General features: G+C 58.2%; 1 protein-coding gene across 2 annotated transcripts; it reads left to right on the plus strand.

Annotated features, from left to right (window-relative positions):
• Nucleotides 1-275: 275 nt before the first annotated feature.
• On the plus strand, nt 276-18,828 carry MAP2K2 (mitogen-activated protein kinase kinase 2). 2 transcript variants are annotated; one of them, XM_064175181.1, is made up of 11 exons: nt 276-407; nt 1,964-2,174; nt 5,226-5,372; nt 7,730-7,807; nt 8,564-8,615; nt 8,711-8,835; nt 12,552-12,765; nt 15,444-15,508; nt 16,197-16,258; nt 16,951-16,996; nt 18,086-18,828. In XM_064175181.1, exons 1-11 carry the CDS (start codon nt 322-324, stop codon nt 18,194-18,196), a joined length of 1,197 nt encoding a protein of 398 aa, XP_064031251.1. In that variant the 5' UTR covers nt 276-321; the 3' UTR covers nt 18,197-18,828. The 2 variants fall into 2 exon arrangements, with proteins under 2 accessions (XP_064031251.1, XP_064031252.1); XM_064175182.1 differs by lacking the exons at nt 16,951-16,996; nt 18,086-18,828 and adding an exon at nt 16,737-16,922.
• Nucleotides 18,829-21,839: the final 3,011 nt, after the last annotated feature.

Below are 21,839 nucleotides of genomic sequence, written 5' to 3' on the forward strand. Positions count from 1 at the left end.
CGCCCCGCCCCGGGCCTCGCCCCGCCCCGGGCCTCGCCCCGCCCCGGGCCTCGCCCCGCCCCGGGCCTCGCCCCGCCCTCTCCGCCTGGCCCCGCCCCTCCGAGAGCTCTCGCGACACCGCTCCCTGCCCCGCCCCTTCGCTCGGCCCCGGCTCCTCCCCTGGTCCCGCCCCTCCTGCGCGTCCCCGCGGCCGCGCCCTCGGCACGCCCCGCCCCCGCCCCGCCCCTTCCCCGCCCCCGCCCCGCCCCTTCTCCCCCCTCTCCCCCCCCGGGCGCGCGGCCGCGCCCCCGCTAGGCCCCGCAGGCGCGGCCCGGCCCGGCCATGCCGGCCAAGAGGAAGCCGGTGCTGCCGGCCCTCACCATCGCCCCCAGCGCGGCCGAGGGGCCGAGCCCCGACGGCTCCGCAGAGTGAGTGAGTGGCGGCGGGGACCGCCCAGCCTGAGCCGCCACCGGGGGGGGAACCGCGCCCGGGAGTGGGGAACCAGGCCCGTACTGGGCCTGAGGGCATACGGGGCCCAGCTGGGGCACAGCGCCCGTGGAGGGCACCGAGCGCCCGGAGGGTAGGCGGCCTGATTGCTGCCGGGCCTGGGGGAGCTGTCGGGGTTGAGGGAGCACCGGGCCGGGAGTGGGGAACCAGGCCCAGAGAGGGACACAGCGTCTGGAGGGGCTGAGGCAGGTGGGGCTGGGCCGGGGGGGTCCCGGGGGAGCTGGGACAGGCCTCGGGGGCCAGAGCAGGTGCGGCGAAGCTGGGGTAGGGTGGACGGGGGGTCTAGGGGCGCCGTGGTAGGCTGGACATGGGGTCTGGGGTGACCGGGGATGGAGACAGGCTGGGGAGTAGGCCTGCGGGAGTTGGGACAGGACAAGGCTGCGGGGCCTGGAGAGGCCTGGGGGCCGGGACACGGCAGGCATGGGGTGGGGACAGGCCAAGCATGGGGGCCTGGGGGAGCAAGGGCAGACCTGGAGCAGGGCAGGACAGGCTGAGGTAAGGATGAGGATGGGTAAAGGGTTGGAGAACCAGAGCTTGGCAGGGGCAGGTTGGGGGTTAGAGGGGTTGGGGCAGGGGTGGAGGCTGGTTTGATCCCCAAGGTTGCTGAGGGGGTGGCCAAGGAGGCTGAAGGCAGGCTTGGGGGGCAGCTAAGGGCATGTGGGGATCAGACCTAGGGGACTCAGGTTGTGGCTGGGATGGGGATTTGCACTTGGGGGGCAGGGTAATCCCATGGGGCAGCAATCGTCGGCTCATTAAGGTTGGAAAACACCGCTGGGATAATGAGGGCTGGCAGGGCGGGAGGGGATGGCATGGGCGGCGCTGAGCGCGGGCAGAGCATTGCATGGGGGTGCCGGGTGGGAGGGGGAGGGATGGCAGCTCCCCAGGCCGTCGCTGTAGGTGTGAGAAGGGAGGGTAAGAGGGCGGACAGCAAATGGAAGAGAGCAGCTGGCTCTTGGTGGGCAGCTCAGCAGCAGTTGCTGGGGCAGCACAGACCCCCCCTTTGTGCTGGGGCAGGGTGCCACGGAGCAGGGGCTTGCTGCACACCATGGAAAGTTCCTCTCGCGTTTCACAGTGAAACCCAAGCTTAGCCGGGGGGGGGGGGGGTTGGACTCGATGATCTTTCGAGGCCCCTTCCGACCCCTACCACTCGGTGATTCCCCTGGAGGGAGAGGCTGCTGCCTCTTTAAGGCCTTGGAGGCTTTTCCCTCCTCCTTGGCTGTCCCAAGGCAGCTGCCTGCGCTGAAGCTCCTCTCCAGGGGAGATGTGCATGGTAGGCAGATCCTGCACCACGGCTCTCTGTGACCCTGGCTGGCAGGCTGAGCCCTGCCTCTCTCCACAGCTTTGCTCTTTCAGGGGCTGAGCCCCTGTCAGAGGAGGAGTTTCAGTTATTTCCTTCCACTTCCCCCCCAAAACCCCTCAAATCCCTCTTTCTCTGGCACTGCTCTCAGGCTCTTCTGACCTCTCCTCCCTTCTTCAGGGCAAACTTGGTGGACCTGCAGAAGAAGCTTGAGGAGCTGGAGCTGGATGAGCAGCAGAAGAAGCGCCTGGAAGCTTTCCTCACGCAGAAAGCCAAAGTGGGCGAGCTGAAGGATGATGACTTTGAGAGGATCTCTGAACTGGGGGCTGGCAATGGTGGTGTGGTCACCAAAGTGCAGCACAAACCCTCAGGGCTCATTATGGCACGGAAGGTAACTGGGGGGGGTGGGGGGGCTGCAGCAGGAGGGGGCTGTGGTGCCATGCTGGAAGGTCCAGCACTCAGCTTGGCCTCCCTCTTTGCAGATGCATTGACTGGTTTGGGTGGGAAGAGACCTTTAAAGGTCACCCAGTCCAAACCCCTGCAGTTAGCAGGATCATCCCCAACTAGAGCCTCAAACCACCTGACTTGGAAGGGTTCCAGGGCTGGGGCAGCTCCCACCTCAGCCTGGGACAGGCTGTCACTACCCTCAGGGGAAAAAAGATTCTTCCATCTGTGAGGTCTGAATCTCCCTCTTTTGGTTTCAAATCATCACCCCCTGTGGCTGAGCAAAACTCTGTCCCCAGCTTTCTAATCACCTCTTTAAACACTGCAGCTCCACCAGTGGAGTTCTCCTGCCTCTGGCCCTCTTCCTGCTCTTGCTGATCAGCACACACCTTAAAAGCTTATATCTTAGAGGAAGAGGGGAAGAGAAGGGAGCAAGTCCAGGATGAGAGGCAAGAGGCTGGGGCCAGACTCTTGTTAGTGGTCTCCCTAGAGCCCTCTCTTCTCCAGGCTGAGCAAGCCCAACTCTCTCAGCCTGGCCTCACAGCAGAGCCCTTCCAGCACTGCTGTGGCCTCCTCTGGCCCTGCTCCAACAGGTCTCTGTCTCTGCTGTGCTGATTCTTGTGCTCATCTCGGAGCTGTTCTGCCTGTCTCTGGGTCCTCCCCTAGGTGAGGCCATGCTCTGCCTGTCTCTGGGTCCTCCCCTAGGTGAGGCCATGCTCTGCCTGTCTCTGGGTCCTCCCCTAGGTGAGGCCATGCTCTGCCTGTCTCTGGGTCCTCCCCTAGGTGAGGCCATGCTTTGCCTGTCTCTGAGTCCTCCCCTAGGTGAGGCCATGCTCTCTGTGACTCCTCCCTGGGGCCTGCAGGTTTTTCCCCTGTGAAGCTGGTTGTGATGAACTCAGCTGAAGTGGGCAGAAGCAGTAGGAAGCAGATCTCTGTAGAATGCTGGGTTGTGGCTGACAGAGACTGGAAATGACAGGGGGAGGAATGGGTTTGCTGCTTGTTCCTTGCCACCCTCTTAACCAGTCCCCAAGGTGGTTCCAAGTGGCCATGAGTGTGGCTCCTCTCAGACGTGTTTGGGGGCCACATGGGATCACAGAACCATTTTGCTTGAAGAAGGCCTTGAAGATCATCCAGTCCAGCCATTATCTAGCTACCAGGTCTGGTGCTGAACCCTCAGCACCTCTTCTGCTGTAGACCACCAGAAGATGCTTCATCTGCCCTTTGGAAGAGGCCAGTGCTCAGTGAGAGCAGCACAGCTGTGGGACAGCTTCAGAGCCTCTGGTCTCACCTGCTCTTGGGAAGGTTCTGTGGGTACAAGAGCAACTCCCCTTTCTTAGGTGGCTTCCTTCCTGGAGTCTCCCAAGGTGTTGGCTCCCACCAGGCGGTTGTGAGATTGTTGGAGGCTCTGCATTCAGAAGCTGAAGTGAGAGCAGGTTGCAGCAGTGTCTGTCCTGCAGAGCTCTGTGAGAAGGACAAACATCCCTGGGGCTGAGTAGGAATTGCTCACTCACAGGGTCACAGGAATCACAGGATCATAGGGATCACAGGGACTACACACTCACAGGATCACAAGGATCACAGGTTCACAGGATGCCAGAGGTTGGAAGGGACCCAAAGAGCTCATCCAGTCCAACCCCCCTGCCAGAGCAGCACCATCCAATCTAGCATAGATCACACAGGAACACATCCAGACAGGCCTTGAATGGCTCCAGAAGAGACTCCACAACCTCTCTGGGCAGCCTGTGCCAGGGCTCTGGGACCCTTCCAGGCAAGAAGTTGCCCCTTGTGTTGAGCTGCAACCTCCTGTGCTGCAGCTTCCATCCATTGCTCCTTGTCCAAGAGCAGATTTCTCTGCTGCCCTCTGGCTTCTTGTGATCTGCCTCTGGGGAGCCCAAGGAGTACACCGGCAGCAGCTGCTCCTTCACCTGCACAACCATCATGGCTTTGTTTTACTTTCTGTGGTTTCCTTGAGCACCTCCTTACAGCTTTGTGGAGATGTTCCCAGCTGCTGAGTCAGATCTGCAGCAAACTTCTGACCTGTCTTTCTGCTCTGTCCTGTGTGATCTCCACGTGGCCAGCAGCTGCTTGGGTCGCTGACAGGCTGCACAGGGCTCTGCCTCTCCCCTTAACCCCTCACATTTCATCTGCAAGTGGTAAAAAGTCTGTGCTACAAGAGAGCTTCCCTTGAAGGCTTTGTTGCTTTCCACCACTCAGGACTTGCTCTCTTACAATCACAGAATGGTTTAGGTTGGAAGGGTCCTTTAAGCTCATCCAATTCCAACCTCTCTGCCATGGACAGGGACACCTCCACCAGCTCAGGTTGCCCAAGGCCTCATCCAGCCTGGCCTTGAACACCTCCCTGGGCAACCTGTGCCAGTGTCTCCCCACCCTCAACCTGTGCCAGTGTTTCCCCATCCTCTCTGCCAATGATTTCTTCCTAACATCTCATTTAAATCCAGCTTCTTCCAGTCTGAGGCTGCTATTCCTCATCCTATCTTTGCCCAAAGTCCCTCCTCAACTCTCCTGTAGCTCTTTCAGGTACTGGAAGCCTGCTTTAAGGTCCCCCTGCAGCCTTCTCCTCTCCAGGCAGAACAGCCTGAACTCTCCCAGCTTGGCTTCGCAGCAGAGGGCTTCCAACCCTCCCAGCATTGCTGTGGTCTCCTCTGACCCCACTTCAACAAGTTCCTGTCTGTGCTGTGCTGAGGGCTCCAGAGCTGGCCCCAGCACTGCAGGGGAGGTCTCAGCAGAGGAACAGAATCCCCTCTCTGCCCCTCCTGGCCATGCTGCTGGGGATCAGCCCAGGGCAGGGCTGGGACCTCATAGTTCCAGCTCACGTTGAGCTTCTCCCAAGTTCTCCTCCTCATCATTGCTCTCTATTTGTTCTCTGCCCATCCTGGATCCGTGCTGGGCATTGCTCTGGAAGCCTTCCATGCTTCCTGTCATTATTTTCCAGGTGTGAAACCTTGAATATCTGCATTTTTTCCCCCTTTCTTGGCAGCTGATTCATTTAGAAATCAAACCAGCCATCAGGAACCAGATCATCCGAGAGCTGCAGGTGCTGCACGAGTGCAATTCCCCCTACATTGTGGGTTTCTATGGAGCCTTCTACAGTGATGGAGAGATCTCCATTTGCATGGAGCACATGGTGAGTCCTCTTCCCCTGCCAGCTGCTCTTCTGAGCCACATCAACCTGAGACTTGAAACAGGCTGCAGGGCGAATCATAGAATCACAGAATCAGGCAGGTTGGCAGAGAGCTCCAAGCTCAAACAGCACAACCCAGCCCTGCCCAGGCACCAGACCATGGCACTCAGTGCCCCAGCCAGGCTTGGCTTCAACACCTCCAGCCACAGCCACTCCACCACCTCCCTGGGCAGCCCATTCCAGTGCCAATCACTCTCTCTGCCAGCAACTTCCTAACAACATCCAGCCTCAACCTGCCCTGCCACAGCTTCAGCCTGGGTCCCCTTCTTCTGGCCCTGGCTGCCTGGCAGCAGAGCCCAACCCCACCTGGCTACAGCCTCCCTGAAGGCAGCTACAGGCATCAATGAGCTCTGCCTTGAGCCTCCTCTGCTGCAGGCTGCACCCCCCCAGCTCCCTCAGCCTCTCCTCACAGGGCTGTGCTCCAGGCCCCTCCCCAGCCTTGCTGCCCTTTTCTGGGCACCTTCCAGCACCTCAACATCTCTCTGCAATTCAGGAGCCCAGAACTGGGCACAGCACTGCAGGGGTGTCCTGAGCAGTGCTGAGCACAGGGGCACAAGAACCTCCCTTGTCCTGCTGCCCACACTGCTCCTGAGCCAGCCCAGGCTGCCATTGGCTCTGCTGCCCACCTGGGTACTGCTGCCTCCTCTGCAGCTCCTCTCTCCCACCACCCCCAGGGCCCTCTCTGCCTGCCTGCTCTCAGCCACTCTGGCCCCAGCCTGTAGTGCTGCTTGGGGTTGTTGTGGCCAAAGTGCAGAACCTGCCCTTGGCCTTGTTCAGTCTCATCCCCTTGGCCTCTGCCCACCCATCCAGCCTGGCCAGGTTCCTCTGCAGGGCTCTCCTACCTTCTGGCAGCTCCACAGCTGCTCCTAGCTTGGTGCCATCTGCAAACTCACTGCTGCTGGACTCAATCCCCTGCTCCAGATCATCACTAAAGATATTGACCAGGACTGTGCCCAGCACTGCTCCCTGGGGCACACCACTGGTGCCAGCTGCCAGCTGGCTGTGGCACCATTCACCACCACTCTCTGGGCCCAGCTCTCCAGACAGTTCTTGATCCATCTCAGAGTGAATCTATCCAAGCCACCAGCTCCCAGCTGTGTCAGAAGCTGCTTGTGGCAGACAGTGCTGGAGGCTCAGGGTGGCTCCACGCTCTGGCTGCAGCAAGGCTGCTGTGCTCCTGGTAGAAGCCACCTGCTGCTGTGAAGGCATCAAAATGACACAGACAAGACTTTTTGGGAAGTGGAAGCAGAGGTTTGGGGGTTGGCCAAACGGAAATGTTGTAAAGCCAACAGTCTCCAGAGCTTGCTGTGGAGCAAGGCTTGCATCTCCTCTTGTCTCTGCTGGAGGAAAGAGTTGTCACTGCTCTGCATCAGCACTGACAGCACCATCTTGGCCTTTACTGCTGATGGGAAGGAAGCTAAGAACAAGTAGCCAGAAGCTGATAGAAGATAGCAGGAAAAGAATTTTCAGTGAGAGACTTCATCTGTGGTCAGCAGATACCCAATTTGCTTTAGCTTTAAAAGGACTTTGCTCAACCCTGAATCGTTGCAAGTAGCTGAGCTGAGAGGCTCTGTGCTGCTCATGCTCCACAGAATGCATCAGGTTGGGAGGGAACCCTCCCAGGGCAACTTTGTCCAACTCCCCTGCAGGCAGCAGGGACACCTCCAACCAGAGCAGGCTGCCCAAGGCTCCATCAAGTTTGACCTTGAATGCCTCCAGGGATGGAGCTTCAACCATGTCTATGGCAACCTGTTCCAGTGTCTCACCACCCTTGCTGTGAAGAAATTCCTCCTGATGTCCAACCTAACTCTGCCCTGCTCCAGTTTCAAACCATTGCCCCTCATCCTGTCACCCTAGGCCCTTCTGAGCAGTTTCTCCCCAGGTCTCCTCTGGCCCCCTTCACATACTGGAAGGCTGCTCTAAAGTCTCCTTGGAGCCTTCTCTCCTCCAGGCTGAACAATCCCAACTCTCCCAGCCTGTCACCCCAGGCCCTTCTGAGCAGTCTCTCCCCAGCTCTCCTCTGGCCCCCTTCAAATACTGGAAGGCTACTCCTTGGAGTCTTCTCTTTTCCAGGCTCAACAGCCCCAACTCTCCCAGCCTGTCCTCATAGTGGAGAGATTCCAGAGGGATTCTCCTCTGGAGCAGCTCCTGCAGGTCTGCGCCCTCCTCGTTCTGCGGGCCCCAGAGCTGGACACAGTAGTCTGGACACTTGGCCCACCCTGGGCTCACTGCCCTGTACCAGCAGCTGTTCTGTTCTCCTGCTGGGCATGGGTGTGATGCTCACTTGGCTGTTGTTTTAGGATGGTGGCTCTTTGGATCAAGTGTTGAAAGAAGCCAAAAGAATTCCTGAGGAGATCCTGGGCAAAGTTAGCATCGCGGTGAGTGGTGGCAGCGCCCCAGGCTGCCAGGCAGCATTTGCTGGAGGTGGTTTGGAAAGCAGCTTTGGAGCCTTGGGAAGCTTCTTCATTGCCCACGTGTCCTTTCCTCTCCTGACCTGAGGCAAGAGGCAGTGCTATGGGCTAGAGGGGAGGGGGAACACAGAATCATTTTGGTTGGGAAAGCCCTTTCAGATGTTCCAGCCCAGCCAGTCTGCAGCTCTGCCAAGGCTGGGGCTGAACCATGGCCCTCAGCACTACAGCTCTGCAGTTTTGCAACCCCTCCAGGGATGAGCATTCAACCACCTCCTGTTTCAGGCTTTGACAACCCTTCCAGTGAAGAATTTCCTTCTCATGTCCAACCTAAACCTCTCCTGGGACAACTTGAGGTTGTTGCCTCTTGTCCTATCACTTGCTGCTTGGGAGCATAGACCAACCTCCCCACCTGGCTCCAACCTCCTTCCAGGGAGTTGCAGAGAACCAGAACACATATTCCATAGCTCTCACCCCTTGTGGTGCACAGGCTGGTGATGGTTTCTCTTGGAAGAGATTCAGGAGCAGCCTTTTTGGGCAGTAACCCCCAGAACTGTGACTGCCTTGGTGCTGAACTGCAGCCCCTGAAACACGTGGGGACCACAGGTGGATTCCCTCAGCAAACTGCAGCGTGGCAGCTCCCTGAGTTTATGCAACGTGCCCTGCTGAAGGGGAAGCACTTCCCTGCCCACCTCTGATCTCATCCTGCCTTTGGTTTCCTTCTAGGTTCTGAGAGGTTTGGCATATCTGAGAGAGAAGCACCAAATCATGCACAGAGGTGAGAGGAGGAACCTAAAAATAGCTGCCTGCAGTGCCAGCGCCCTGAGCTTCATCTAGAGTGGTGTTGATGCTCTTCTCTCTTGCTGTTGTCAGATGTGAAGCCTTCTAACATCCTGGTTAACTCCAGAGGAGAGATCAAGCTGTGTGATTTCGGGGTCAGTGGGCAGCTCATTGACTCCATGGCAAACTCTTTCGTGGGCACTCGGTCCTACATGTCTGTAAGTTCCCTTCCACTTCTGCCTGGGTCTACTTTGCTGCTTGGCTTCACCTCTGCCCCTTCAGAATCAGTGCCTGGTGGCTGACTCCTGCTGTTGCTGGGTGTTTACATCCTTATCAAATGTCTGCCTCATTCCTGGCTCACCTTGGGGGTGAGCCCAGTGCTCCAAGCACTGTCCTGTGCCAGAGAAGCAGACAGCTCCGTGTCCTCCTGAGGAGTCGGTGAGCTGCTGTCAGCTCCAGCCTGTGCTCAGCTGGCAGTGGTGCATGTGGTAGTGCAGAGACTTGCAGGGAAAGATGTTTTGGATCTTACAAATAGTTCCATGGTTTATTTGGGGAGAGCTTATGGTCTCCAAACCATCTTCTCTTCCTGTTCATGAACCTCAGACTGGAGGGGACACAGTCTCAGAGCGTGCACTGAGCTAGAAGGGACCCTCAAAGGTCATCGTGTCCAGCCCCCTGCAGTCAGCAGGGACACCTCCAACCAGATCAGGTTGCTCAGGGCCCCGTCAAGTTTGACCTTGAATGTCTCCAGGGTTGGGGCCCTCAAGCACTTCTTTGAGCAGCCTGTCTCAGTCTCTCCACTCCCTCACTGTGCAGAACTTCCTTCTGATGTCCAAACTGGATCTGCCCAGCTCCAGTTTGAAACCATTGCCTCTCGTCCTGATACTGGAAGGCCTTCTACACAGTCCCTCCCCAGCCTCCCTGCGAGTCCCCTCCTCCAGGTGCTGGTGCCCCTCCTGTCTTACTCTGCCCATCTGCACTTTGCTGACAAAATGTGGCCCAAACCAGTTTAGTAGAGGCTAATGGGAACTGAAAGCCAAACTAGAGCCAACCAACGTGAGTCAACTGCAGGAAGAGCTGATTCCGCCTCAACACAAGGGGGAACTTCTTTACTGCAAGGGTCCCAGAGCTCTGGCACAGGCTGCCCAGAGAGATTGTGGAGTCTCCTTCTGTGGAGCCTTTCCAGGCCTGTCTGGATGTGTTCCTGTGTGACCTGAGGTAGATTGGATGCTCCTGCTCTGGCGGGGGAGGTTGGACTCAATGATCTCTTTGATTCCCTTCCAACCCCTAACATCCTGTGAGCCTCTGATTGTGCCTCCTCTTGAAATGAGGATCCTCACCAGCCTTGGCTCAGCTGCACATAATCTGGTGTCCACGACCACAAAGTCACCTCCTGGCTGGCTCTGTGTCCCCAAATCCCTACCCTTGAGGATGGGTGGGGGTCTTGTACCCATACTCTGTGTGGTTGTGGCTGGGGGCAGGCAGGCAGAGCGCAGGTCTGAGCTCTGCTCTGAGCTGCTCTCGTATTTTGGGAATGGTTATCCAAGCACAGTTATAGTTAGACAGGGGCTATTTAAAAGTGTGTACCCTGCCCCTGGCTCCCTGCAGCTGCCAGTGGGGATGACTTGCATGGGTTTGTTTATTTTTATTTTTTCTTTTGATGCTAAGAGCCTGGAGAAGGTTTTGTGCTCCTCAAATCTTCTTCTGAGGTATTAACAGCAGTGAGCAAGGGAAAAGATAAACCAAACCAAAACCCAATCAGTTGTTAGTAACTGAAGTTGATTAGATCTGAGCACGCAGAGAGAAAGATTCCTGCTGTGTACCCTGCACCCCTTGACACTGCCCAGACATAGCTGTTGGTCAGCTGCATCCAAGTGCTTCCTGCTGCATCCCTTTTGAGCATGACATGGAGCTGGAGGAGGCCAGATGGAGACTGGGGATGAGGAACATGTTCTTGCCAGTGAGGGTTGGGAGAGACTGACACAGGTTGCCCAGGGAGATTGTGGAGCACAGAAGCACAGAATGGGATCTTTGATCCCATTCTGTGCTTCTGTGCTCCACAACCTCCCTGGAGGTGTTCAAAGCCAGGTTGGATGAGGATCCACAACCTCCCTGGAGGTGTTCAAGGCCAGGTTGGAGATGAGGATCCACAACCTCCCTGGAGGTGTTCAAGGCCAGCTTGGATGAGGATCCACAACCTCCCTGGAGGCATTCAAAGCTACGTTGGATGAGGATCCACAACCTCCCTGGAGGTGTTCAAGGCCAGGCTGGATGAGGCCTTGAGCAACTTGAGCTGGTGGAGATGTCCCTGCCCATGGCAGGGAATTGGAACTGGATGATCTTGGAGGTCATTTCCAACCTAACCCATTCCATGAATCTATAGTGTGGTGCTCTGGATCCAGATCAAAGCTTGTCCCAGTGGATAGTGCATGAAAATTCTCTGGGAAGAGCAGGAATTGTGATCCCTTCTCTCTCCTACAGACAGAGAGGTGGGGATCAGTGCAAAAGCAGGTGGCATCTCATTCTCCAGCATGTTAGCTGTTGGAGCTGGGTCAAGATCCCTTCCAAACTAATCCATTCTATGAATCTCTGACCCCTTTGGGACAGTCCTTGCCCTGGAGGTGTTGGAGAGCTGGGCTGGAGAGGCTGGCAGGATACTGAGTCTCATGTGTTTAATTTCACTGCATGATATTTATCCCAGAATCCCAGCATGGAGGGGCTGGAAGGGACCTCTGGAGCTCACCCAGTCCAACTCCCCTGCTCCAGCAGGACACTCACAGCAGCTTGCCCAGGAGCAGAGGGGCTGGAAGTGACCTCTGGATCTCATCCAGTCCAACTCCCCTGCCCCAGCAGGGCACCCACAGCAGCTTGCCCAGGAGCACAATGGCCAGGGGGGGTTGGAGGCTCTGGAGAGAAGGAGACTCCACAACCTCTCTATGCAGCCTGCTGCAGGCTTCCAGCACCCTCACACCAAACCAGTTTCTCCTCCTGCTCATGTGGCACCTCCTGGCTTCCAGCTTGTGCCTATTGCCACTTTGGCACTACTGAGCAGAGTCTATCCCCATCCTCTTGCCCTCCACCTGAACATTGCTCAGATCCCCTCTGGGGCTGCTTTTCTCCAGGCTTTTCACAGTATCACCAAGGTTGGAAGAGACCTCACAGCTCATCAAGTCCAACCCTTTAGCACAGAGCTCAAGGCCAGACCATGGCACCAAGTGCCACGTCCAGTCCTGCCTTGAACAGCTCCAGGGACGGCGACTCCACCACCTCCCCGGGCAGCCCATTCCAGTGTCCAATGACTCTCTCAGGGAAGAACTTTCTCCTCACCTCCAGCCTAAATCTCCCCTGGTGCAGCCTGAGGCTGTGTCCTCTCGTTCTGGTGCTGGCCACCTGAGAGAAGAGAGCAACCTCCTCCTGGCCACAACCTCCCCTCAGGTAGTTGCAGACAGCAATGAGGTCTGCCCTGAGCCTCCTCTTCTCCAGGCTAACCAATCCCAGCTCCCTCAGCCTCTCCTCGTAGGGCTGTGCTCAAGGCCTCTCCCCAGCCTCGTTGCCCTTCTCTGGACACGCTCAAGCATCTCAATGTCCCTCCTAAACTGGGGGGCCCAGAACTGAACACAGCACTCAAGGTGTGGTCTAAGCAGTGCAGAGTACAGGGGCAGAATGACCTCCCTGCTCCTGCTGGCCACACCATTCCTGATGCAGGCCAGGATGCCACTGGCTCTCTTGGCCACCTGGGCACACTGCTGGCTCATGCTCAGGCAGGTATCAATCAGCACCCCCAGATCCCTTTCTGTCTGGCTGCTCTCAGCCACTCTGACCCCAGCCTGTAGCTCCTCACAGAGCTGCTCAGCCTCTCCTGGGCTCTGCCCTGTGCCGCTGCTGTCGCCTGCATCCTGCTGACACTGCTGTGCCTCTCTGCTCTCCCCCCCAGCCCGAGCGGTTGCAGGGCACCCACTACTCGGTGCAGTCGGACATCTGGAGCATGGGGCTGTCCCTGGTGGAGCTGTCAATCGGAAGGTACCCAATCCCCCCGCCAGACTCCAAGGAACTGGAAGCAATATTTGGCCGTCCTGTGGTGGATGGGGCCGAGGGAGAGTCTCACAGCATCTCGCCGCGGGCCAGGCCCCCAGGACGCCCCATCAGTGGTAGGGGCTGCCTGGGCATTGGAAACCAGCACAGAGGTGGGGGAGAAGGGGTCGGGGACTGCTCTCTGGCGTGGCTGGAAGCGGCCAAAGGCTGCTTTTGGGCCAGCTTGTGGCGGGGAGCTGAGGATTGCAGGCAGACCTTGCTGTGCAGGGTGCCCTGGGGCTGGCTCTGTGGAGTGCCTGGCTGCCAGCCCTGCAGGGCATCTTGGTGCCTTCTCTGTGGAGTGCCTGGCTGCCAGCCCTGCAGGGCACCTTGGTGCCTTGTGTGGAGTGCCTGGCTGCCAGCCCTGCAGGGCACCTTGGTGCCTTCTCTGTGGAGTGCCTGGCTGCCAGCCCTGCAGGGCATCTTGGTGCCTTCTCTGTGGAGTGCCTGGCTGCCAGCCCTGCAGGGCACCTTGGTGCCTTGTGTGGAGTGCCTGGCTGCCAGCCCTGCAGGGCATCTTGGTGCCTTCTCTGTGGAGTGCCTGGCTGCCAGCCCTGCAGGGCACCTTGGTGCCTTGTGTGGAGTGCCTGGCTGCCAGCCCTGCAGGGCACCTTGGTGCCTTCTCTGTGGAGTGCCTGGCTGCCAGCCCTGCAGGGCACTTTGGTGCCTTCTCTGTGGAGTGCCTGGCTGCCAGCCCTGCAGGGCACCTTGGTGCCTTCTCTGTGGAGTGCCTGGCTGCCAGCCCTGCAGGGCACCTGGGTGCCTTGTGTGGAGTGCCTGGCTGCCAGCCCTGCAGGGCACCTTGGTGCCTTCTCTGTGGAGTGCCTGGCTGCCAGCCCTGCAGGGCACTTTGGTGCCTTCTCTGTGGAGTGCCTGGCTGCCAGCCCTGCAGGGCATCTTGGTGCCTTCTCTGTGGAGTGCCTGGCTGCCAGCCCTGCAGGGCACCTTGGTGCCTTGAGTGGAGTGCCTGGCTGCCAGCCCTGCAGGGCATCTTGGTGCCTTCTCTGTGGAGTGCCTGGCTGCCAGCCCTGCAGGGCACCTTGGTGCCTTGTGTGGAGTGCCTGGCTGCCAGCCCTGCAGGGCACCTTGGTGCCTTCTCTGTGGAGTGCCTGGCTGCCAGCCCTGCAGGGCACTTTGGTGCCTTCTCTGTGGAGTGCCTGGCTGCCAGCCCTGCAGGGCACCTTGGTGCCTTCTCTGTGGAGTGCCTGGCTGCCAGCCCTGCAGGGCACCTTGGTGCCTTGTGTGGAGTGCCTGGCTGCCAGCCCTGCAGGGCACCTTGGTGCCTTCTCTGTGGAGTGCCTGGCTGCCAGCCCTGCAGGGCATCTTGGTGCCTTCTCTGTGGAGTGCCTGGCTGCCAGCCCTGCAGGGCATCTTGGTGCCTTCTCTGTGGAGTGCCTGGCTGCCAGCCCTGCAGGGCACCTTGGTGCCTTCTCTGTGGAGTGCCTGGCTGCCAGCCCTGCAGGGCACCTTGGTGCCTTGTGTGGAGTGCCTGGCTGCCAGCCCTGCAGGGCACCTTGGTGCCTTCTCTGTGGAGTGCCTGGCTGCCAGCCCTGCAGGGCATCTTGGTGCCTTCTCTGTGGAGTGCCTGGCTGCCAGCCCTGCAGGGCATCTTGGTGCCTTCTCTGTGGAGTGCCTGGCTGCCAGCCCTGCAGGGCACCTTGGTGCCTTGAGTGGAGTGCCTGGCTGCCAGCCCTGCAGGGCACCTTGGTGCCTTCTCTGTGGAGTTTCTGGCTGCCAGCCCTGCAGGGCACCTTGGTGCCTTCTCTGTGGAGTTCCTGGCTGCCAGCCCTGCAGGGCACCTTGGTGCCTTGTGTGGAGTTCCTGGCTGCCAGCCCTGCAGGGCACCTTGGTGCCTTGTGTGGAGTTTCTGGCTGCCAGCCCTGCAGGGCACCTTGGTGCCTTCTCTGTGGAGTGCCTGGCTGCCAGCCCTGCAGGGCACCTTGGTGCCTTGTGTGGAGTTTCTGGCTGCCAGCCCTGCAGGGCACCTTGGTGCCTTCTCTGTGGAGTGCCTGGCTGCCAGCCCTGCAGGGCTCTGTGGTGCCATCCCTGTGGAGCATTTGGTGCCACCTTGCTGCTGCAGCACATCCCCTGTGGCATGGGGGTTGCAGCTCCTGGCGAGTGCAGGCAGGGCTCCTGGGCTTGCACGGGGAGGTGGAGGTGGCTCTCAGGCTGCTGTGAAGGAGCAGCTTTGCCAGCTGGGCTCTTTGCTCAGCTGGTTTGGCCTCTGCTGCATCCCACACGAAGGCTCCAGCCCCACAGAGGAAGCCTCCTGCTGGGGACAATGCAGGCTGTGGCCCCCTTGGGGGACATGTTTTGAGGGACACTGTCCTGACCCCTGTTGCTCCTCAGGCTTTGTCTGTGCTGCCAACAGGTCTCACTCAAACTGTTGGGGAAGAGCTGTGGTAGCAGCACCAAAGCAGCAATGGGGGGGGGGGAGGTTGAGGGAGGCTCTGCTTGAGCCATTTGCTCGGAAGCAGAAGGCTCTGGAAGTTCTGCCAGCCTGCCACAGCAGATGGTCTGGTGCTGCCCAAATGCTCCAAGCCAGAGAAGAAATCTGGCCCCTAGGCACAGGGAAATTGCAGGATCTCTTCTGCCTTTCCCTGGTATTTTAACCACAAAGCAGCTCCCAAGTGGTTTGCCTCTGCCTCTCCCAGCCAAAGCCCCACAGCACTCCTGCTTTGCACCCCAGAGGAAGCCTCTTGCTGCTGTCCCTGAGCAGCCTCTCACCACTGCTGCTGTCCTCCTCCCCACACAGGTCACGGCATGGACAGTCGCCCTGCCATGGCCATCTTTGAGCTGCTGGACTACATAGTGAATGAGGTGAGTGCTCACAGAGCCATGCCATGGTTTAGCTTGGAAGGGACCTTCAAGATCATCCAGCTCCAACCTCCCCCTGCCCTGGGCAGGGACACCTCCCACTGGCCCAGGTGGCTCCAAGCCTCATCCAGCTTGGCCTTGAACATTTTCAGGGATGAGGTGTCCACAACTCTGAGCAGCCCATTCCAGGGTCTCCTCCTCTTCACTGCAAGAGTTTCTTCCTCCTTTCCACTCTCAACCTCCCCTCTCCCAGCTCAAAGCCATTGTCCCTCATCCTATCACTCCCAGCCCTTGTCAAAAGTCAGCTCTTGCTGTAGCCCACTCAGGTGCTGGAAGGTTGCTCTGAGGCCTCCCTGGAGCCTACTCCAGGCTCCAGTTGTCATCTCTGGAGTGTTTTTGTCCACCTCAGGTATTGCCAGAGGTGGGATTTGCAAGACTAGATCCAGAACTGCCATGCTGCAGTTTGGGTTTCCCAGCCCTGGCAGTGATTCAGCGTCGTGCTGGGGCAGCAGCTTGCTGCCAGCCAGGGTAAGAAATGGCAGAGAGCAGGTCCCTGGTGGTGGGAGGGCAGCGAGGAGGAGGAGGAGGAGAGCTGCAGAGCACAGCTTTTGCACAGCTCAGCAGAGGCTGCAAGTGACAGGGTTTTTTTTTGACCCAGTGATGCACAAAACCCTTCTCCTTTTCTCTGCAGCCTCCTCCCAAGCTGCCCAATGGAATTTTCACACAAGATTTCCAGGAGTTTGTAAATAAATGGTAAGGATTTCATCCTGGGGCTGAAGGGGGAGGCCTGGATGCCCTCCTCCCTGACATCTCTGCAGGCTTCTGCTCCTCCCAGAACATTCAGTGTGAGGCAGCATCCTCCCTTGCTCTCTCTGATCTCTTCCTGGCTGCAATGTGAGCCCACAGGGAGCTGCTGCCTTGGGAAGGGGTTGGAATAAAGGTGGTTTATTTGTGGTGATGCTTAGCAAGGTCCCAGCACCTCCTAAATCTGAGCCTGGCACAAGGGCATGGTGGAGCAGATTGGTGGGGCTGTGAGTCACCCCCCAGCCTGGCTGGCACCAGGCACATGCCAGCAACTCCCAGACCTCCTAATAGTGGGGGAGGGGGGGGGGGGGGGGGGTGTGGGCACACACCTGATGGTGCTTCCACGGCTCCTGTGAAGTCACTGAGGCTGGATGTGACAGAGCTCACTCATCCCCTCTGAGTGCTGGGTCCTGCTCTCCGTTTGCAGGGTGTGGTTCATCTGCACCATCTAGAAGAGATCCTGCAGCTCTCCCTGGGAGCTGGGCTGTGGGAGGTGACTGTCTGAAGCCATTTCCACTCTGCTATGCTTCTGGAGAAAGCAGCCAGGAGGCCCAAGTGGCTTTTGGTGAAGCTGGAGACCTCTCCAGCCTGATAACCACTGTTGGTTTTCCTCCTGCTTCTTCTTCTTCTTCTCATTTCAGCTTAATTAAGAACCCAGCAGAACGAGCAGATCTGAAGATGCTGATGGTGAGTGGGGAGGGCAATCCTCTCTGCCAGGGGGATGGCACCAGGTCTGCAAAGGGCTGCCCTGTCCTTCTCCACCTCTCCTGCTGGAAAGGCTGGAAACTCCCAGGCTGAGCTTGAGAGGAGCCAAAGAGAGCCTGGGAGAGGGCGTGACTCACCTTTGGTTCAAAGGCAGTGATGGTATCTGGGCTGTGTGGAGCCTGGGGTGGGAGCCACCCTGCTCTGCCCTGTCTGCACAGCTGCCTGGGACAAACCTTTGCCTCCTGAGTGGATGAATATGGATTGCATGGGACCAAAACGGCCCAGGAATGAGAGCTGCCGGCCCAGAACCAGCCTGTCCTGGGCTGATCCCCAGCAGCAGGGGCAGGGAGGGGATTCTGCCCCTCTGCTGTGCTCTGCTGAGACCCCTCCCACAGTGCTGGGGCAGCTCTGAAGTCCTCAACACAGACAGGGACCTGTTGGAGTGGGGCCAGAGGAGGCCACAGCCATGCTGGAAGCCCTCTGCTGAGAGAGTTGGGGTTGTTCAGACTGGAGAAGGCTCGAGGGAGACCTTGTGGTGGCCTCTCAGTGCTTGAAGGGACCGACAGGAAAGCTGGGGAGAGACTTTATCAGGGACTGCAGCGGCAGGGCCAGAGCTGATGGTTTGAAATCGAAAGGGGAGATTTAGATTAGATACTGAGAGGAAGTTCTTCACCCTGAGGGCGCTGAGACCCTGTCCCAGGCTGCCCAGAGAGGTGAGAGATGCCCAATCCCTGGACCCATTCTCTGCAGAGCTTCCAACCCCACCTGGCCATCGCCACCCTGGGGCAAGCTGCTTGGGGGTGCAGCAGGGAAAGGTTGAATTTGGTCTTCCAAAGCATCACAGAATCAAGCAGGTTGGAAGAGAGCTCCAAGCTCATCCAGCCCAACCTATCCCCCAGCCCTATCCAACCAACCAGACCATGGCACCAAGTGCCCCAGCCAGGCTTGGCTTCAACACTTCCAGGGATGGGCGACTCCACCACCTCTCTGGGCAACCCGTTTCAAGCCCCCTCCCCGGCATTCTCCACTCGAACGCCGCCGCTGCTGAGGCTGCTGACCCTTGCCTTGCAGAGTCACACCTTCGTCAAGCGCTCCGAGGTGGAGGAGGTGGACTTCGCCGGCTGGCTGTGCCGAACGCTGCGGCTGCACCAGCCCAGCACCCCCACCCGCGCCGCCGTCTGAGCTCCCGGACCGCCGCCGCCGCCTGGTGTCAGCACCTCCGCCGCTGCCGCCGCTTCCTCCCCTCCCCTGGGTGACAGAGCTGTGTCCTCCTCCTCCTCCTCCTTCCTTCTCTCCTGCCCACCCCCTCCTCCTCCTCTTCCTCCTCTCCCCAGCTGGCTTCGCAAAGCAGCCTCCTCCTCCTCCACCCCTCCCCAACCTTCCCCTCCCCCGGCAGCGGCTTTTATCGCCTCCCCCCCAGCCAAACCCAGCTGGGTTTGGTTTTCTTTTCGATGGGTTGGGTTGGGGAGGGGGTTCCAAGGCCTCTGCTCCAGCTCAGGAGCTCCTTTGACACTTGGGAATTGTGGTGCTGCTTATGTTGATTTTTTTTTTTTTCCTCTCTATTTTTTTTTTTTTCGATTTAGGGAAATTTTTTTTTGTTGTTATTTTTTTGTTGTTGTTGTTTTGGGTTTGAATTTTGGTTGTTTTGTTTTTGTTTTTTTCAGTTCGGTTTGGGTCTTGGGGGGGGATTTTTTTGTGTGTGTGAGGTTGGTTTTGGTTTGGTTTTGGGTTTTTTTTTTTTTAATATGTTCACTCGGGTTTAAAAAAAAAACAACAAAGAAAAAAGAAAAAGCTAAACTAAAGGTGTGTGCAAAGCTGCCTGTGTGGGTGAGGGGGGGGGGGGACGACACACCCCAGGGGCTGCACAGTTCACTCGGTTCAGTTTCACCTCCCATCCCCCACCCCCAGCCTTGCTTTTCATGTGTGGCCCCTCCAGGGTCAGCAGTAGACAAATCTTGTCTAAGGTGACCCAAAAATGTCCCCGCCCCGGGGTGGCTGGGGACGAAGTGGGTGCTCTGTGGGGTGGTTTCTGGCTTAGCTGGAGAGGAGCAAGGCAGTCAGCTCCCTCCTGGGGGGGGGAGCAGAGCAGAGGTTTGGATTTTCTTTGGGTCCTTTTTTCCAGGTGGTTGGTTGAAAGCTTCCTCTTGTGCCAAGCTCTGCGTGTGGGGAGGGCTCTGGTTGGGTCGAGTGTGGGCCAAGCTCTGCTTACAGGAGCGGGGAGCTGGGGGGGGTGGGGGGGGGTGGGGGTGTGAGTGGGTCCCCCGGGGCTGTGACTCCGTGGCTGGCACCTTTTGGGTGCTAAGGGGAGGGCAGAGCATAGGCTCCCTTCCTCTGAGCTCCTGGCAGAGGTGGTTGCCCACCGAGGATCACCATGGCCAGGGCAGAGCTGAGCTAGCCCTAGAGTGAGGTCTCTTCTTGAGCCACAGGTGCTGGGGATGGGTGAAGCCCCTCCAGGCTCTGGAGTTTTCCCCCTGCAGCTGTCCCTTGCCAACCCCTCAAGTGCCCTTGGCCATCGGGGCTGTAGTTGTGCCTTCAGCTCCCCCACCCTGGAGTGCCCCCAAAGCCCTGGCTCAGGAGGTGCAGGCTGAGCACTGCAGAGAGGGATGAACCCCTCAGACCAGACCCACCTTGGTTCAAGTGCTTCAAAGACCACCTGGGCCTGACCAGGGCCAAAAGGATTGTCCTGGTGGAGCAGCCACATCCATCCCCAGCAGCAGCACCGTGGGGTTGGCAGATCCCTGCCGAGGTCCCTCCCTGCCCAGCACCTCCGTGTCCTGGTGGAGCAGCCACATCCATCCCCAGCAGCAGCACCGTGGGGTTGGCAGATCCCTGCCGAGGTCCCTCCCTGCCCAGCACCTCCGTGTCCTGGTGGAGCAGCCACATCCATCCCCAGCAGCAGCACCGTGGGGTTGGCAGATCCCTGCCGAGGTCCCTCCCTGCCCAGCACCTCCGTGTCCTGGTGGAGCAGCCACATCCATCCCCAGCAGCAGCACCGTGGGGGTGGCAGCTCCCTGCTGCTCCCCCATTGCCCACCACACCAATACTCTCTTAGGCGATTCCCCAGGTGAGACTCTGCCATCCCCCACCCCTCCCCACCCCTTTGATGAGGTGATGATTGTTTGGAATTTGGGAGGATTTGGGGAGGTGTTTTCCTTCTCTTGAGGCTGACTTTTGTCACATCGGGCTGCTGAATTTCCCTCTGCCAGCGCTGGGGTCCCACATCGCAGCACCCCAAAAGCAAGAGCTGTAGTGGGGTGACCCCAAACCCTCCTACCCTTTTCCCCAGCAGCTCTATTCCCCTAAAGGATGCCTCAGATTTGGTTGGGGGGGGGGGGGGGGGAAGGAGGGGAAGGTACTGGGAGGGAGTTGGTGGGGGGGTGTCTGTCCTTACTGGTTTAGCTCCTACCTGGACAAGACAACCTGGAGCCATGGGGATGCTCCTCATGGTTTTCCTCTCTTCATTGATGTGGAAGGTGGGGAAGGAGATGGCTCAGAAAGCTTTGGGATGTTTTCAGTTGGGTTTGGTGCTGGGTGGAAGAGGAGGAGGAGGAAGGCAGCAGCAGGTTGAGCATTTCGTTGGTGCAATTTATTTTCTCTTGGTTGTTTAACTCAATATGGGAAAGGATGAAATAAAGAGAGGACACTTCACGTTTAGAGGTGGTGGCCTCGAGTGACTTTAACCACTGCAAGGCTTGGAGCCTGCTGGGTCTTCCCAGGACAGGTTGTCCCCGGCTGGCCGCGGTGGCACTGGCGGTGCCGAAGGCTTTTATCGGCTGCCTTCAGCGGGAACGGAATGGAATTGCCTGGGAACGGCCGCAAGGGCTGCGGGATCTGAGCGTGAGCAAGGAGGGGATGGTTGAAATCCTGCCCGGAGCAGGTGGGAAGTGTTTGGGGGGGTGAAAGATTTGGGGGTCTGAAAGATTTAGAGGTGAAAGATTTGGGGGACTGGAAGATTTAGGGTGAAAGATTTGGGGTCTGAAAGATTTAGAGGTCCAAGATAGGGAGTCTGAAAGATTTGGGGTCTGGAAGATTTAGGGATTAAAGATTTGGGGGTCTGGAAGATTATGGGATGAAAGATTTGGGGGTCTGAAAGATTTAGGGGTGAAAGATTTGGGGGTCTGGAAGATTCGGGGGTGAATTGGGGGTCTGGAAGATTATGGGATGAAAGATTTGGGGTCTGAAAGGTTTAGGGGTGAAAGATTTGGGGTCTAGAAGATTCAGGGGTGAAAGATTTGGGGTCTGAAAGATTTAGGGGTGAAAGATTTGGGGGTCTGGAAGATTTAGGGGTGAAAGATTTGGGGGTGAAATATTTATGACTCAAATATTTAGGGGTGAAATATTTGGGGGGGGGGAAGGGGTCTGGAATCTTGCAGCTGAAATATTTGCACCTCTTAAATAGAGGAGGTGAAATATTTGGGGGCTCAGTTTTTGGGGGTGATTATATTTAGGGGTCTGAAATCTTTAGGGTGAAGAGAATAGCGGGGGGGGGGGGGGGGGAGGGAGAGGGAGAGAGGGAGGTGAAGTTTGGCTCTGCCAGCTCAGGGCAGTGCTGGCAAAGCCAAACCCAGGCCTAGAGCTGACCATTTTGCCCAGTTCTTGTGCCACAGATTGGGGGGGACACACATTGGGTACCCACCTTGGTGCTGTCCCAATTGTCCTCCCACTTTGGGGGGGTCTGTCCTGGTAATTCAGGGTGCCACAGGGGTTTGGGGTGTCCTGAGACCAGGGTAAAACTCACTGCACCCATGGGAATTGTGCCAGGAGATGGGAATCGAGGGGGGGGGGACACACACCCTGGCTGGGTGTGGGGTACAAGAGGATTTTG

The sequence above is a fragment of the Pogoniulus pusillus genome, chromosome 41, assembly GCF_015220805.1.
Source record: "Pogoniulus pusillus isolate bPogPus1 chromosome 41, bPogPus1.pri, whole genome shotgun sequence".
Classification (NCBI taxonomy): domain Eukaryota; kingdom Metazoa; phylum Chordata; class Aves; order Piciformes; family Lybiidae; genus Pogoniulus; species Pogoniulus pusillus.

Bases quoted from the DNA above. Each gene is read 5' to 3' on its own strand.
- MAP2K2 (XM_064175181.1), top strand. From the start codon at position 322: ATGCCGGCCAAGAGGAAGCCGGTGCTGCCGGCCCTCACCATCGCCCCC. The intron at 7,808-8,563 runs GTGAGTGGTGGC...GTTTCCTTCTAG, and splicing joins TGGGCAAAGTTAGCATCGCG to GTTCTGAGAGGTTTGGCATA. The intron at 16,259-16,950 runs GTAAGGATTTCA...TTCTCATTTCAG, and splicing joins CAGGAGTTTGTAAATAAATG to CTTAATTAAGAACCCAGCAG.